This window comes from Vigna radiata, chromosome 2 (assembly GCF_000741045.1).
Source record: "Vigna radiata var. radiata cultivar VC1973A chromosome 2, Vradiata_ver6, whole genome shotgun sequence".
Lineage (NCBI taxonomy): Eukaryota > Viridiplantae > Streptophyta > Magnoliopsida > Fabales > Fabaceae > Vigna > Vigna radiata.
In genome coordinates this window covers 23,145,857-23,163,436 of record NC_028352.1, presented here as the reverse complement: position 1 = coordinate 23,163,436, position 17,580 = coordinate 23,145,857, and the positions used below count along the sequence as shown (strand labels likewise).

At 30.0% G+C, this 17,580-nt stretch overlaps 1 protein-coding gene across 1 annotated transcript; it reads left to right on the top strand.

Moving 5' to 3' along the window:
- The first annotated feature begins 11,873 nt into the window (after positions 1 to 11,873).
- LOC106777293 (glutathione hydrolase 1) lies at positions 11,874 to 16,027 on the top strand. The gene is made up of 6 exons (XM_014664868.2): positions 11,874 to 12,401; positions 12,740 to 13,252; positions 13,371 to 13,606; positions 14,663 to 14,927; positions 15,110 to 15,247; positions 15,722 to 16,027. Exons 1-6 carry the CDS (start codon positions 12,054 to 12,056, stop codon positions 15,968 to 15,970), a joined length of 1,749 nt encoding a protein of 582 aa, XP_014520354.1. The 5' UTR covers positions 11,874 to 12,053; the 3' UTR covers positions 15,971 to 16,027.
- The last annotated feature ends 1,553 nt before the right edge of the window (positions 16,028 to 17,580 follow it).

Genomic DNA, 17,580 nt, shown 5'->3' with positions numbered 1-17,580 from the left:
TTAACATTTATGCAGAGAATTAGGATCAATTCTACTATTTCATTCATTTAGGGACTGAATTTGGATCTTACTATCTAGAAACTGTTATAGGTCAGTTTAAAGCTCCTAACAAGTCAGAAATGACTTAACTAAGTTATGCTAATGGTCTAAATCTACCCCTAACCCCTAACTTACGAAATCACCCCTCCACTTCCCTAATATTATCTTGACTACTATAGTTAACATCTGTCATTTAACTAGCTACCTGCATCACTGAAATTACAACCTCTCAACACTCAAATTCATCTCATAAAATTAGACATACAGATTTCCTAATCCATCCCATACCCAACTTCATGATTCACCGTCATGAAACATACATTCCAGAACAAGCATTTCTCAATTTACCTAAAACAGTACCTAATCTACTACAAGTTTTCACATGCATTATCTCAAGAACTCATAAAACAAACTCAACATAACAGATCAACATACCACAAGCAGAAATTAAATCTAGCTTCCCTTACCTGGGTTTTTAACAGAACAACTGCAGATTTCCAGAAACAAGCTCAAGGTACCTTAGGGAAGTTCACGACACCTAAAATCTCCAAATTTGGAGATAGAATCAGTTTTCTTAAGCGAAATAGAAGCTAGAATCTTGAGGAAAAACTCAGATTATTCACATGCAAGGTATCAATTGCATGATCATTAATTTGATTTGGAAAAAGGAAAGCAAAGTTTTACTCACCGGGTGAGAGAACGAACCCAATAATCCGAATCAAGGTCCAGGAACTTGGATGCTCTACAAATTTTCTGGAATGTATAATATAAGAGTTAGATTTGTGGAGGAAATGAGAAAAGGGAAGAAGATTTTGGAGGAAAATGTAAGGAGCAAAGAAAATTTGGAAGAGGAAGTGTGAGTTTCTTAAGTGAAGGAAACAAAGCTAATGTTTCAGACTTCACTAAAAATTTTGAAAGTGGGATTTAGTTGGTGCAACCACTTAGCTAATGCCACTTGTCGATTCTTAAAACAGATTTTTTGCAACCCTTACAGAATTGAATTTATAAACTAAACTGACAATAAAAGAAAAAGACATATTTTAATTTTTTTAAAAACACTAAATTCTTCAAAAGTTATATAGACCAATCATAAACCCTTAATTTTTTTACTATTTTAAAAAGGGGTAGATAATTGGACCCATATGTGTCTTACCATTTGTTTATTAAGTTTGAACGTTACATGAGATAAACTGTATTTACTAATTTGACAAATTATGTTTTTTTTTTTTTAAAAAAAATTGAACCAGTCCAATTTGTCGTCCTTTAAAAAGAAATTATATTTAAAAGCATTATAACTCTTAGTACATACTTATTTTCAATTTGATACTTTCTGATTTTGGAATACTTTTATTTTGTAATATAAAACCAAAACCCGATAAAAAGAGATTTCTCAAAAACAAAGGTGGTGTTTATAAATATTATATACGATAATATTTCATTTTTATCGGCATTTATGTACGAAGAATTTGATGTAAACAAAATGAAGGTTGCTTTAATAAAAAATAATTACTCTCTATTTTTATTGTTTTATTTGTAAAAATATAAGTATACTTGAGATTTAAAACTGATAAGAAATATTCTTGAGGGCTTAATGATCCCTCTCATGTTCTGCCATTTATAATAATAAAGAGATGATACAATAAGGAGATAGAAGGGCAAGAGACTGTCCTAGACTACTAGGTACAGAACTAGGTAAAACCATTAAACTTCTGCAGACTAGTGCCTAAATGATAATACCTATATGTAATGATTCCAACACTCCCCCTCAAGCTGGAGCATACAAATTGTATGTACCAAGCTTGGAACAAATAAACTCAATCCGAGGTCCCCTCAATGACTTAGTCAACACATCTGCGAGTTGGTCATTTGATCCAACAAACTCGGTACATATTTCTTTTGACAATAACTTTTCCCAAACAAAATGACAATCAATCTCTATATGTTTAGTTCTCTCATGAAATACTGGATTTGATGCAATGTGAAGTGCAGCTTGGTTATCACAATACATCTTCATACTCTGAATGTCACAGAAGTTAAGCTCTTGAAGGAATTGCTTCACCCATATAAGTTCACATGTTAATGAAGCCATTGCCCTATATTCAGCTTCAGCTGTTGATCGAGCCACTACATTCTGTTTCTTACTTTTCCATGAGATAATGTTTCCTCCAAGGAAAACACAATATCCTGTAGTAGATCGTCTATCAATAGGAGAACCTGCCCAATCAGCGTCACAATATCCTGATACCTGAAGGTTTCCTTTGTCTTCATATAACAGCCCTTGCCCGGGAGCCTTTTTCACATACCTTAGAATGCGAATGATAGCATTCCAATGATCAACACACGGAGCTTGCATGAACTGACTAACCACTCCAACTGCAAAAGATAGATATGGCCTTGTAATAGTGAGGTAGATTAGTTTTCCCACTAGCCTCCTATATCTCTCCGGGTCAGAGAATAACTCACCTTCTTCTGCTGTTAAACTCGAGGAGGGGTGTGATAGAGAGGATCATTGGGAAAGAGGATTTCGAGTAGAACGAGTACCTTTTCTGAGAGCAATGGGCCAACTAGAATCAGCTTCATCAGGAGGCGTGACAGGAGATGGTGTCGGAGAAGAATCTGAAGGAGGAGATCCACCATTTTCTGGAAGAGGATTACTCATCGGGGTACTGTGTCGGAGGATATCAATATGTGGAGTGGGAGATTCGGGAGGACCGTGATCATGACTTGAATTGACGGGGGNATTGGAGATATTGGACTCAACCACTGGAAGAGGAAGGACCTGTTGGAGGATATGAACATCTTGAACAGATGGAGAGAAGAAAGGTGTCTGTTCAAAGAATGTGACATTGGCAGACATGTAGTACTTCCGAGTTTCAGGAGAGTAACACCTGTACCCTTTTTGAAGCCGAGAATAGCCTAAAAAGACACACTTAATTGCACGAGCGGAGAGCTTGTCTAGCCCTGGAGACATGTCGTGAACAAAATATACACAGCCATAAACCTGGGTGTACCCTTTTGCAACCAGCCGGGCTTTGAGCCTATCAATGTCACCATTAGGTCCGACTTTAATTGCATATACCCATCGACAACCAACAGCCTTTTTGCCTGGGGGAAGTGGCACAAGCTCCCAAGTATTACTGTGGTCAAGAGCCTGCATTTCTTCAATCATGGCTTGTCGCCTCCAGGGTGATCAAGTGCTTCTTTCACATTTTTAGGTATAACCACAGGAGAGACTGAGGATAAAAGGGAATAAAAGGAGGGCGACACTCGGTGATAGCTGAGAAAATTATAAATGGGATGAGGGTTTCGAGGGTCCGAACAGGGAGAGGAGACCCAGGCGACAACTATGGAGGTGTTGCGGCGGATTTCCGGTGAGCAGACAGCAGCGCGTGTACAGCACGCGCCTGTTCGCAGCGCACAAAGAAGCTGCGCGTGAGGGAGCGTGGGGAGGAATCAGGCGAACCCACCGGCGGGGTTGGCTGTCGCGTGAAGAGGCGAACCAGATCCACTGGTCGCTGGACGGAACAGTGACGGTGGCCGGCAGCGGACGGCGGTGGACAGCGGCGGGAAGATGCAAGATGACAGGCAACCAAGTTGAAGAACTTCAAACTGCAGTTGACAACTGCAGATAGTGGCGAGACAGCCGCGGACGACGGCGAACGGCACCGGACAGGTGCGAACAGCAACGACAATGCTGGTGGACAACAAAGGACGGAAACCAGAGCAGGATGAACCTGCTCTGATACCAACTTGAGATTTAAAACTGATAAGAAATATTCTTGAGGGCTTAATGATCCCTCTCATGTTCTGCAATTTATAATAATAAAGAGATGATACAATAGGGAGATAGAAGGACAAGAGACTGTCCTAGACTACTAGGTACAGAACTAGGTAAAACCATTAAACTTCTGCAGACTAGTGCCTAAATGATAATACCTATATGTAATGATTCCAACAAGTATATTAAATAAGTTTTAAGTCTAATTAAGTAGATTCTAAATTTAATTAAATCTCACAAATTAAAATTAGATTTACATTCATTTGTATATATTATCAAAGTTTCATTTCATCCAACATACTTCCGTATAAACAAATATCCAAACACAAATTATATTTTATGAATCTCATTTAGACCAAATTAAGTTCTTAACATGTTTTTACCTCAAACTTAAGTTCTTTGCCATTTTTTTTGACCTTTTTCTTTACATGTCATGTTCAATTATCTGAAAGTCAACTTTGATTTCCAAAATATAAACAATTTATTTTGATTAAAAGTAAAGAAAAAGTCGTCAACAGTTTGAAAGTTTACGCCAGAAATGTCAAATGGAATGCTTCAATATTTCTTCTACAAACTATATATTACATTATATAATGAATGATAATATGAGTTTGACAATACAAATTTTAAAAAATAATAAAAATGGTCAACGCAATGCATAATTTTTTTAATCACAAAATTCTGTGTCTCCTTAAAAATAAGTATCCAGTGTAAAAATAATAGTTAAAAAGATAGAAAAAGTACATATTAAAAAATTAATAAACAAAATTATTATTCTTAATTTTGATTGCTTTAAAAAATAAAAGTAAAATAATTTTAAATACAAAAATAAATATGCAATTTTAAATTTAAGTCATGCTAATAAAAATAATTTTAATCATAATAGTTTGATATATAAATTATGATATATGTACTTTAAATAATAGTATTATTTAGATGTAAAAATACTAATACTATTTTAAAAAATCATAACTCATACGAATGGTTTGACTTGAGTTTAAATCACTTTCTTTGTTTGATTTCGTCGATTTTGTACTTTATTTGACGGTTATACAGAAACAAATATATTTTAATAGTTGCAGAGAATTATAATTTATCTTTTGAATAATGTTTTTTCTAGAAGAGTCTTTGGAGAATAAGAAAGGTAAAACCCTCATAACTTCATAAACATAAAGTTAATTAATCTATAATGAAATTCTGGATATTCGATTAAATGTATTTTTTTTAAGAGATAGACATATAATACCAAAAAATATTGTACCTTTTAAAATTGTGCTAATTATTTTTATTGTGTTATTATGTATTTGGCTAGTGATAAGTTTTGCATTTGGGTAGTGGTCATATGTGATCATGGGTTGGGCCTTTTAATATAAATATTGTTATTAATCTTTTTGTACATACGAAATATCCCGATTTCATCAAATCATTACATTCTCGTGCATTGTTGACCAATGGAACTTGCAGTAAGTGGTTGACCTTTTTATTATTTCAAAACACTAATGATATTAAGTACTTATCTACAAAATTGTCTCATAAAACTATCTGGTTGATATTTATAAAAACCAAATCATTTTTATTTAAATTAATGATTTATGCTTACCTTAACAAATTATCTGTTATTACTATATTTTCTTTTTGAAAAATAATAAAAATATTAAATATTTTATTTTTGTTCTGCCCGTAAATTTGGGCTGGACTTAACTCAGCCCATGTTCAATCTTGATAATTTTTGTCATTTATCATAGTAGAGCAATTTTTCAAAAACTATTTTTCATCAAAGTGAAATGATTAATGTCCCATAAGACTTTTTTTTCACACTAAATGCCATATAAAATGAGAGTTAATGTGATTTTTAATTTATAAAGTTCTGGATATATTTAGTTTTGATCCTCAAAGGTTATTTTAATCCGTTAAATATTTTGAAATTTTTAACTTAACTCTGTTTTATTTTATTTATCTGTAATTAAACTTTTTTTTAAATGTTTTTTTCTAAAAATAATAAATGAATGGAGACAGGTGACCGTCGCAATTTAAGAAAAAACAAAAGAAATATCTATTTAAAATAGGTGCTTTGACTGTATTTGCGTGTTGACTCTTCCAATTTGGTTGACTTAAAAAGCAGGGCTTAAATGCTTTGCTTCCATCAAATATCTCTCTACTTTTTTCTTTTTTTTTTCATTTTCCTCACATTGCAACAGTAGAATTACCTTTACATGCTCAAAAGTGATTGAGTAAAATTACAATACTTATAAGTAATTATATTATTAAATTAAATTAAAGGATACCGATTTTACTTAACTCATTTAAAATATTTGTTAGACATTTTTAAGAAAATACACCGTGAGTCTTAGGAACCCGAAGAAAAAATAAATAAATTGTAAGTTTAAATATCCATAGCTTTGAACTTTTAAAAATGCCTTACAGTTTTTGGTAAAAACAAAATAGTTTTGTTGACTTTAAAATTAATAGTATATTATTTTTATTTTATTTATAGCATATTATTTTTATTTTATTTAATACTCTTTCTTTCTTTTTTTAGTTTAGATTTCCTTTTCATTTGATAAACCTTTTTTTTATATATGCTCTAATATTAAATGTATTGAGAGAACATCTTAAACTTAATAATTATAAGTTATTATTATTTTTAAAATTTGTAATTTTATTATAATTATATTCTTAGAAAATATCTCAAAAAAGCTAATATATATGTATTTAAAAATTTTAATTTTATATCATAATAATATAACCTACTTTTTCATTTGGAGGAGTTTTATAGTAGGGTTACACACATAATATTATTATTATTTTGCAAATGTGAAAGTGTGACTTTTTTTTTTTAGAGAGGATCCTTCCAAATGCATACAAAGAGGCTGCATTCCTTTTACATTAGCCGCGTCCCTTTTCTTATTCATCTTTGCTGTTTCCAGAAACTGTTCGATCATGCTGACGTTGAATTATACAGTTATGTTTTTGTTCTCTATAACTGATAACTTCACGTGTAGCGATTGGAAAACGAACAACAACCTCAGAATGAACTAGTTTCAATGAAAAAGTAGTTAGGTGTAAAGTATATTACTTTAATAATCATTTATCGGGAAAAACATATCAACCTTCCAGAAAATTGAAAAAAAAGTATTACTTTTTTACTGGTGGGTTCAATTCAATGAAACAAAAACCCTCCCAGGTCAATTATTACTATTTTTTTTTTTCAAAAATAGGAAGATTATTGTCATAAATATGATACAGTGGTCAACGGTTTGCTTATTGGGACAAAATCTCACTACAAAAAGTGGATTCTATGACTTCGTTTAGAAAGGGGTTATAAATTAGGTTTAATGTATTTTTAGTTTATGTTATTAGAAATAAAAAAATTTAATTTATATTTTTCAGTCTTTGCAATTAACTATAGTTAATTTAATATAAAAAAATAAAGTATTGATTAGTACAATTAAGATAACAATTTTTTAAAATTAATATATTACATTTTTTTATAAATATAATTTAATGAATGGTAGATCTATTATTTAGTATACATAAGGTAGTTATGTGTATATGTATAATCTTTAATTTTTTTAATGGTTTAAATTATTAAAATAATTTAACATTTATAATCGGAGTCATTATCGTTAGTTTTTAATAGATGCCTTTTTTAAAAAAAAAAATTGACAAAACGTTAATAAAAACCATTTTCACTTTTAAGCTTTAACTAGCAATCTGATGGATTATAAATTGTTTATGTAATATCACCTTTACCTTTTTTTTTTTTTCAAACATCCTATCGTGTATATGTGTATTTTAAAGTATTCATTATAACAATGTTTGAATAAACGTTATCTGAATAGATTTTTCTTTTCTCAAATATATGAACTAAAAAATATTTTTTTAATTTAAAGGGTAAAAAGTATATTTACTTCAATTTTTTAATGGATTGAAATAATTTACCCCAAGTTTTTTAATGGATCGAAAATACATTTAAGTTATTTAATTTTGGATTTTTAAGTCTAAAAGACCTTTTTTCCTGTTTTTGTTTTTAAGAAATATTTTTATTTTTATAAATAAAGGAACAAAAAAACCTGTTTGGTTAATTATTTTCTAACCATCTATTTTAAAAGTTATTCTAAAGGCCTAGAATTGAAAAAAAAAAAACAAAACAAAACAGGCATACATTTTATTTTTTTTATTGTCTCAGATTTTTGTGTGTATATAAAGTGAATAGTGGATTCCAGCATTATATGTAACAGTACGAAATATATATGTCATCAACTCATATTTCAGACACAAGTAGGAAAAAACATAATAAAAAAAATAATTAAATAAAAAAACATGTAATCTCAGCAAAAATGACCCAAAACATCATAATAATATCTATCTTAGGGCAAATATTGACGAAAGCGATGTCATCAAATATTATATATCATTAAACAAATACTTAATATTAATCAACACACTAAGTAAAATTTAATCCCTAAAGACCTGAACTAGATTTTAAATTAGTGCTTTTTGCCATAGAGAATTGTATAATTTGACAAGAAGATTGCATTATAATGTAATTAATTAGGTTTTCAAGTAACTATTAGTTATTAATAAAATTTCTTAAATATTATATGTCAATATCTAATGACTAATCCTTGGACGGAGTTCCTCCACAAGCGGTCCATACAGCTGGTAGATTCATTCAGCTTATAACATTTTATTGCATAATCTTTTTATAAAAAAACATATTTCCCTCTTCACACATTTTTTTCTCCCAAGAAATAATTAAGAGTGTATAAAAATAATAATAATATTTTCATGCTTAAATTGTAACGTGATTTTTATTTTTGTTTTTAATTTAAATTTTGATCATGATAAATCCTGTATTTAAAAAATGTATAAATATAGTAATTTCCATCGAAGGGTATTAATTTTTTATTTTAACGTAACAAACAATAAATTACATTGGAGAATAATCCACAATTTTTTTTTCTTCAGGTCATGAAAAGTTAATATGATTCGTAGTTTGTCACGTAAAAAAAGTGATAGATACCGTTTAAGAAAAAAGATTACGTGTATATATTTCTTAAATACGAAAACCTACCATAATCAAAGTATGAAATAGAAAATCAAAATCTCATTATAATTTAAGAAAAAATATATAAATAACCCTTAATAAAAAATAAAAATAAAAAATATTAATTTTATATTATCAGATAAAAGAAACTATTTTCCTCGTAATTTTTTTTTATGTAATAATTCAATGATTTATAGAGATAGAACTTACTTGATTTCGTCCATTAATATTTATTTTGTAATTGAAATTTTTTTTGACATTTACCTTCAATTACAAACTCAATTAAGACCGATTATCCATTAAACATTTTGAGTAAAAATAAAAGGAAACATCTCATTAATATTATCCAAAGGATAGAGATTTTTTTTTTCTTAAGATTAAATTACGAATAATCAGCTTATCTATTGTAAAAAAACACTATAAATTAAAGGAGAGTTGTATTGTTAATTATAAAATCATTTTAAATTAAATGAGAAATAAATTATTACAGCATTTGTCTGTACATAAGTAATATTTTTTCTTTTAAATTATTGTGGTGTTTAACTCATCTCATTGTCTTAAATTTTCATCTCACGTTAATTTAAAATATTATTATCATGTTTTAATCTTTATTTTTTGAATGTTTGAATTCATGAACAAAAATAAATAAGTTATAATGATTAAAATTAATGATAAAAATGGTCACATCTATAATAGTTAGATTATGAAATTCTAAAATTATAAAATAATATATAAAGTGACACAAGATGATCAAATAATAATCATTCACATCGTTATAGTAAAAGAAAAATTAAATAAGAAATAGAAACTTAATTGAAATAATGAAGTCTTAATTTAATTAAGCAAAAATTAATTAAATTAATAAAATGAAAATTTGATAAAAAAAAATGCCCCAAAACTGAATATACTTAATGATTTATTGAAGGAGGAATTAATGCATGAAGAAACTTTTGAGTTGAATCCTACGAGTTGTAATAAATGAAAAGAAAAAAGTTGATGACACCAACAATACAGCTGAAAATAAAATTTTCACAGCCAACTTTAAATCCAATTAATTTATATAAACTAATTTTACTTAATTAAATTATGGTTACATTTGTTTAGTTTCTTAACTTTTATTAAAAATTAAAATTTTTTTCTTTTTAAAATGTTGAACTAATTTAATATTTTATTTTTAAAATTATGTAAATATAGTCATTTTAATTTAATTTTGTTAAATTTATTTAAAATTTTAAATATATTTTTTAATTAATATAAAAATATATATTCAATGATATAAATAAGTTAAATATTATCATAAAATAATACGAAACATTAAATAAATTTAATAAAATTTAATTAAAAGAAATAAATTTATATATTTTTTAATTTGATGAAATTTAATTAAAAAAGAATAAATTTATATATATTTTTTATATTAAGAGATTAAATTTAGTTGGAATTTTAATTTTATGTAAAATGAAAGATAAAAATATATTTAATCCTTAAATTAAATAAGAAACATAATTTGTTTTTGTTTTTGTGAAAAAGTAATTGGGAATTTGGTGGACCACTTGAGCACTTTGTGTAATGCGCTTGGGTGTTTGTGGTGTTTCGTTAAAGTTACGCGTGCCGTTTGTTTCAAAACCACTTATCTTCAAACCAACTTAATTACTATTTCTCATTTCGCCGTCCTTCAATAAATAAATCACAACATTTCTCTAGCCAGCTACTTTCAAACTTTAATTATACTTTTAATCATAGATAATATCAAATAATAATAATAGTTTTTTTCTTATTAAAACATTTTATAAAAGTAATATAAATTTAATTTAATTTTCAATGTGTTATTATAATGTATCTCAGCGAAATTTAATAGACTCATCGTATAATGGTAAAATATGTAATATTAATGAACTATGATTGGAATGCCTTTTGAATACTTAGCAAAACTATCATTTGGATAGTTTAACGCGTGAATAGATTCGAAGAACGATATTTCCTTCAAAAATATCTTTTACTTTTGGAAGAATCGGATCACGTGTTTGGAGCATCTTATTTGAGCTATTTTTGTTTAACTTTTAACATACTGGAAGAGAACACCACCGTTGCTTTTATAATTTTATAATTTAAACAACCCTTTCCTTCAACAAACCACTCTCACTTTTTTATTAAATAACTCATCCTTACATTTTGTCCAACATTCATCTTTTTACTTATTTAACATTAACAAAATAAATTAATAGTTAAATGTTCAAACAAGCATTTACTTTTTGAGAGATAGTTTTTTAATAATGTTTTTAAGAAGCCTCGCATAACAAAAGCACCTGTTTTTTTTTGGCATTTTCTGTTTAATATTTAGATTTAGAAGTGTCCACAATCTACTATTCTGTCTCCTGACTCAATGTGATTTCAAAATTATGGCGAGTTTGAATTGAAAATTCAGACCTAATATATTTTCAAACGTTGCTAGAATCAAAACTGCATGTTATTTTTTCTACAAAATATCTCAACGGAAGTTATATTTTTCTAATTCCTCCCTTCTAATACAATATTTTTTAAATGGATAATGATATTAAGACAACATTTTTTTGACAACATTTAAACATTGATTACGTGTCAATATGTGATCAGTCAAAAATTACTCCATAATAATATTTATGATTATTATTATTAATTGTGGAGTAATTTTTGACCGATCAGAGATTCACACATAATGAATATTCAAATGTTGTCAAAAAAAATATTGTCTAAATATCATTACCCTTTTTAAATCTTGGTTTAGAATAGTTTAGAAAAATGTTTCTGTTAAAAGTTCTTACCAGACAGGTCAAATTCTAGATGCAAAATTGACCCTGTTCATTTATAAAATGCTGTCATCTAACAATTATTGTTATGACAGAGTTGTTAAAAAAACATTTACCATTTATGTTTTACCTAAATTAGAACTTTGAGAAAGAAAAGCACGGAACATGAACTGTAAGCAAAACTGCATAATAAGGATGAGTTCTCTGTCCCATCCCCTTTTTGACTATAAATATATTGTGCTTTCATAGAAGATAGAACACAAATATTGGTCACCCTGTGTGAGTCACTACTACAATCCAACTGCAAAAGACTGAGGTGAAGCACCATTCACTTTCGCCTTCAGACTTATAAAGTCAGCGGCGACAATTTGATTTCCTACCTCAAATTCTGTCACTACACATGACAAGTTTTGCAGCTGTCTTGTTATGGCATGTCATTGCCTTGCTGGTTGTGGCGAATTTGGGGTATGCTTCAAACCTTGATGCCGAAAAACTCAACGCAGAGGTGATCTATGCCCGCAATGGAGCTGTTGCCACTGATGACCGTCGATGCTCAAGGATCGGCAAGGATATTCTCAGAGAAGGAGGGCATGCTGCGGACGCTGCAGTGGCTGCTGCCCTTTGTTTGGGGGTTGTCAGTCCTGCCTCCAGTGGCCTTGGCGGTGGAGCCTTTATGCTTCTCAGGCAGGCTAATGGCGTGTCCAAAGCCTTTGATATGAGAGAAACTGCTCCTGCTCTTGCTTCTAAGGTACCACCTACCTTCCTATCTCCAACCATTCCCGTTATTATACTTTCAATTCATGAATTTTTTCGATTGAGACTCAGGAAAAAGAAAAATAGAGAAAACCGAAAATGTCTCAATTTTTTGTTTTTGTTTATTTTAATTTCCTTTCATCTCATAATAAATAACCTTGTTATGATTTTGAGAGATGCAAGTTGTATAAATGTATCTTTTCACATTGAGGGTTAATTCTTGAGACTGGTTTTAAGCATTCAAACATGGCTAGAATTCAGTGTGGATGATTATGCAATGCTTAAGCAATTAAAAATAACTACTGAGATGTATTTGTATATCCATTTTTTCAGGATATGTATGGTGGAAATACTACTTTGAAGGCCAAAGGCGGCCTCTCTGTAGCAGTTCCTGGAGAACTTGCTGGCCTTCACGTGGCTTGGAAACAATATGGGAAACTTCCATGGAAAAGGCTTGTAAATCCAGCTGAGAAACTAGCGCGTGGGTTTAAAATATCGGCATACCTGCACATGCAGATGAAGGCAACAGAGTCAGATATATTGCAAGACAAGGGTCTTCGTAGCATATTTGCACCGAATGGAAAACTCTTGAACATAGGTGACATATGCTACAATAACAAGCTAGCTGACACTCTCAGAGCAATATCTGTGTTTGGTCCGAAAGCCTTCTATGATGGATGGATTGGTCATAATTTAGTTAAGGATGTTCAGAATGCTGGAGGGATATTGACTACGAAAGACCTCAAAAATTACACTGTTAAACAGAAGAAACCTTTATCTACAAATGTTCTTGGACTAAATCTCCTTGCCATGCCTCCTCCTTCAGGTGGACCTCCAATGATACTAGTAAGTCTGTCTGCTTCACTGCACTGGTGTTCTTGTTAATAGTCTTTTCCTTTTTCTTTATATCTATCACATCATTAGAAAAATAAAGGATTTAGCTAATTTTATCTTTTTGTTCCAGCTGCTGAACATCCTAGATCAATATAAACTCCCCTATGGCATTTCTGGTGCCCTGGGGGTCCATCGTGAAATTGAAGCTCTGAAACATGTATTTGCCGTGAGAATGAATCTTGGTGATCCTGATTTTGTTAATATTACAGAGGTTGTTTCTGATATGCTTTCTCGTAGGTTTGCAAAAGTGTTGAAAAATGACATCAATGATAATAAGACTTTTGACCCCAGTCATTACGGTGGCAAGTAAGTTCCCGAGTTCCTTGAATTTACACTAACGTTCACAAGGTTTCATTCATGCCTGTGCTAGTTAATGAGATTCTTCAGATTCTATGTTTCTCTTCTACCTCATACGCTAGCAAAATTCAGCTTTACGTATGAATGACAGAAAAAAAAAATGCAGCAACCGTTGACAAATATTGCATCATAACATGCACGGCTCCACAAACTTGATTTGAAAGATTCAACGATGTCAATTTCATGATCAATTTGTTGACTTTAGTTGTTATAGCCTATAGGCATGTAGTCAACTTGATCGAGCAAGTGTTTATAATTGTTTATAAAGGTTGACTTTAGGCATTTGACCAACTTGACCAATCTCTTCATGCATATCTAGAATTTTTTTTCTTTTTATTTCATTAAAACATTATTTTTAGAAGCTCTGTTATGTTGTTTCTCTAAATTTTTATATTTAACTTTACATACATTGATTTTAATTTATAGAAAAGCTTATTTCGCATGGTTTCTTTTATTTTTCTTTCTTAAAAGCAGCTTATGGAGAAACTCATCCATATAACAACTATTTTTAATTTAGTTCTTGCTTAGCAGTAGCTCCATGTCAATATCCTTTCTTGCATGTGACAGCTACTTGGTAAAGTAGAGAAGAGGGTGTTCCTTAGAACTAGAGTCACTGTGATTGATTAAGTGAATTAAGATTATGATACAAAAGGGAGTCTACAATGCAAGTATTTATACCCTTCTAGGTTCATATGGCTACAATAGCATACACTGAGAGATGATGCATGTATGTGCTAAAACGTTTAGAACAGAATAATTGGCAAGACTTATTCACAGTTAGAACTGCAAATGCCATTGAACAGCCAAGTGAAGTAATTAATGCATTCAATCTTCACAATCCAGCATATAGTAGAAGCCTCACATGACATTCTGTGTTATGAAATTATGTGTGGTCACTAGATTGAATATATACATAGATCCAAATAAACAAGGTCAAAATTAATATTCTAACTAAAATTATTTGTGTCATATGGATTTCTCAGTTTTGCTTAACTGTCTTTTCAGGTGGAATCAAATTCATGATCATGGTACAAGTCATTTATGTGTAATAGATCTTGAGAGAAATGCCATTTCCATGACTACTACTGTAAATTCATATTTTGGTTCAAAGATCCTTTCACCAAGTACTGGAATAGTACTGAACAATGAGATGGATGATTTTTCCATGCCTAGAAATGTTTCCGAGGATACCCCACCACCAGCTCCAGCCAATTTCATCGTGCCAGGAAAGCGGCCACTATCATCCATGTCACCAACTATTGCCCTCAAGGTATCCAATCCTTTAACAAAATTTGACTCTCTTAATTTTGGTTATCCTTGTCTGCATTGTTATCATCTATGTCATCCACTACTGCCCAATTTCAGCCTCATCAATGGTTTTGAAATCTTTCATTATTACTAGTTAAGGTACTCATTGTTCTCTTGCAATGATTTCTTACCATGTCCATACAGAATGGGAAGCTAAAAGCTGTAGTAGGTGCAAGTGGAGGTGCTTACATTATTGGTGGAACTTCAGAGGTTCTTTTGAATCACTTCAGTAAAGGATTGGNTCCTTTTTCTTCTGTAACGGCTCCAAGGGTCTATCATCAGGTATCTTAAACTTTTAANTTGTTTCCCCTGACTCTGACTGATAAGCTCTGGTATGCACAAACTGATATAAACTACTTTTCTATAAAAACAACAGTATATTAGTTTAAACTGTTTACATACATAAATTGTAAACTATTTCAATAAACTGTTCTGGAGAACAAATTGAAATAACATGTTCATAAGACATTCATAAAATTCTTCCAAGTATTATGTTATTATAAGATGAGCTTTAATAAAGTCTTACTAATGCATTAAATCGAAGGAAAAATGTTATGACTTATCGAAAGTTTAAAAATTATACCGGAATAACAGCCACATCTATATTTTTCCCCCACAATCTGTGTTCTCCTGGTTCAGTTCAAGTAAAAAGTATTCTGTCTATGTTTTTTCTACTGTTGCTCTCATATTTTTCCATTTGTGATTTTGACTGCATACTTGTGAATTGGACTGAGAAACTCCCCATGTTTTATGCAGCTAATTCCTAATGTGGTTAACTATGAGAATTGGACAACTGTGAGCGGTGACCACTTTGAACTTAGCGCTGATATAAGGAATGTCCTTAGAAGTAAGGGTCATGTCCTAAACGGCCTTGCTGGTGGGACTATTTGTCAATTTATTGTTATAGACGATATTGTGTCATCAAGAAAAACTAAAGTGAATGGAAATGAAAGGCTTGTGGCAGTGAGTGATCCAAGAAAGGGTGGTCTTCCTGCAGGCTTTTGAGATAATTCATTGACATTGTCATATATCTGTTTCATCTATGCAATCTTAGTTTGTCCTTTTCATGATTCTTCTACTGCTTTCTGTATTTCCATAATGGAAATAAAAGATCTACACAAATATATTACAGGTTATATAAGATCTCCACAATATATTACAGGTTATATAAAATCCTTTTCATGATTTTTTGGTAACTCATATATGTTAACATACAAGAAGCAATGAAATTAATTCCTGCATTTCAGACAATTTTTTAATTTAATAAACTTTCTATCAATTGGATTTTCAAAATTAATCTACAATCATATAAACTCCTGCTCCTATTCCTATTTAAAAATTGTGTGGCCATGTCTTTTTTTTTTTTTTTTTCATTTAGTAACAGTATCTTAGGAATTTATATACTAAATTAAGTATTTTTCTAGTTTATTAATTTGGCATCAAATTAAATGGGTCTTTTACTTTCTCTCATTATTGAATTAGTAATTAAATTGCTTCAATCAATAAAATAAGTAAAATTAGATATTTATAAATCATTATCAAAATAAAATCTCATTAACTAAACTAATTCTTAATATTTTAAAATAAAAAATTAAACATTTTTAGTAAAACAAACATTATTTATATTTATATTTAACATATATTCATAAACTTATCCAATTGATAATAACAAACTCACTTATTATAAACAAAAAAAAAAAGTGAGTGGGAAAATGGTTTTCCAGTTTCCATAGCGTTACCACTAGACCCTTCGCGTTTGTGTTCAGAAATTAATATTTGAGTAACTATATTGTTATTTATAAAGAAAAACATGGTAAATTTGTTCAATTTTACAATAACTATCTTAAAATTCATATCAATAATAAATTGAATTGACGGAAGTGTAAAAAATTTTAAATCACCTTAAATAATCATTAAAGAATACCACCAAGAACGGAAAACTTGATACCAAATAAAATTACATGAAGGAAGTAATTAAACTACAAAACAAATTCATCCACGAAGACACTTGAAAGTTGGTATTAACGAAAAATATGAAATATGCATTTCTCTTTAGTCTTTCATTTAATCAGAGAAAGAGAACAACTTTAATATTATCTCACTTGGTTAGATAGAATTTTAAGGGAGCGAAACAGAAAAATGAACCAATATAAAACCAAGGGAAACAGCTTGTTGAAACTTCATCCAAATATGAAAAATAAGGAAAAAGTTACCTCGTATAATTTCTCGGATGGTTGTGTTTAGGGATGAACAAATCGAACTGTACTGCACTGTTAAAAACTGAACTGTAAAACAGTTCAGACAAAATGAACTGTAAAACAGTTCAGACAAATTGAATTGAACTATATTTTGTTTTATCAAACTGAACTGTACTGTGCTGCAGTATGAACTGAACTGAACTATTAACTGAACTGTAAACTGCACTAACTGAACTATTAACTGAACTGTAAACTGAACTAAACTATTAACTGAACTGTAAACTGCACTAACTGAACTATTAACTGAACTGTAAACTGAACTAAACTATTAACTGAATTGTAAATTACACTAACTGAACTATTAACTAAATTGTAAACTACACTAATTTTAACTAAACTACAATATAAACTGAACTG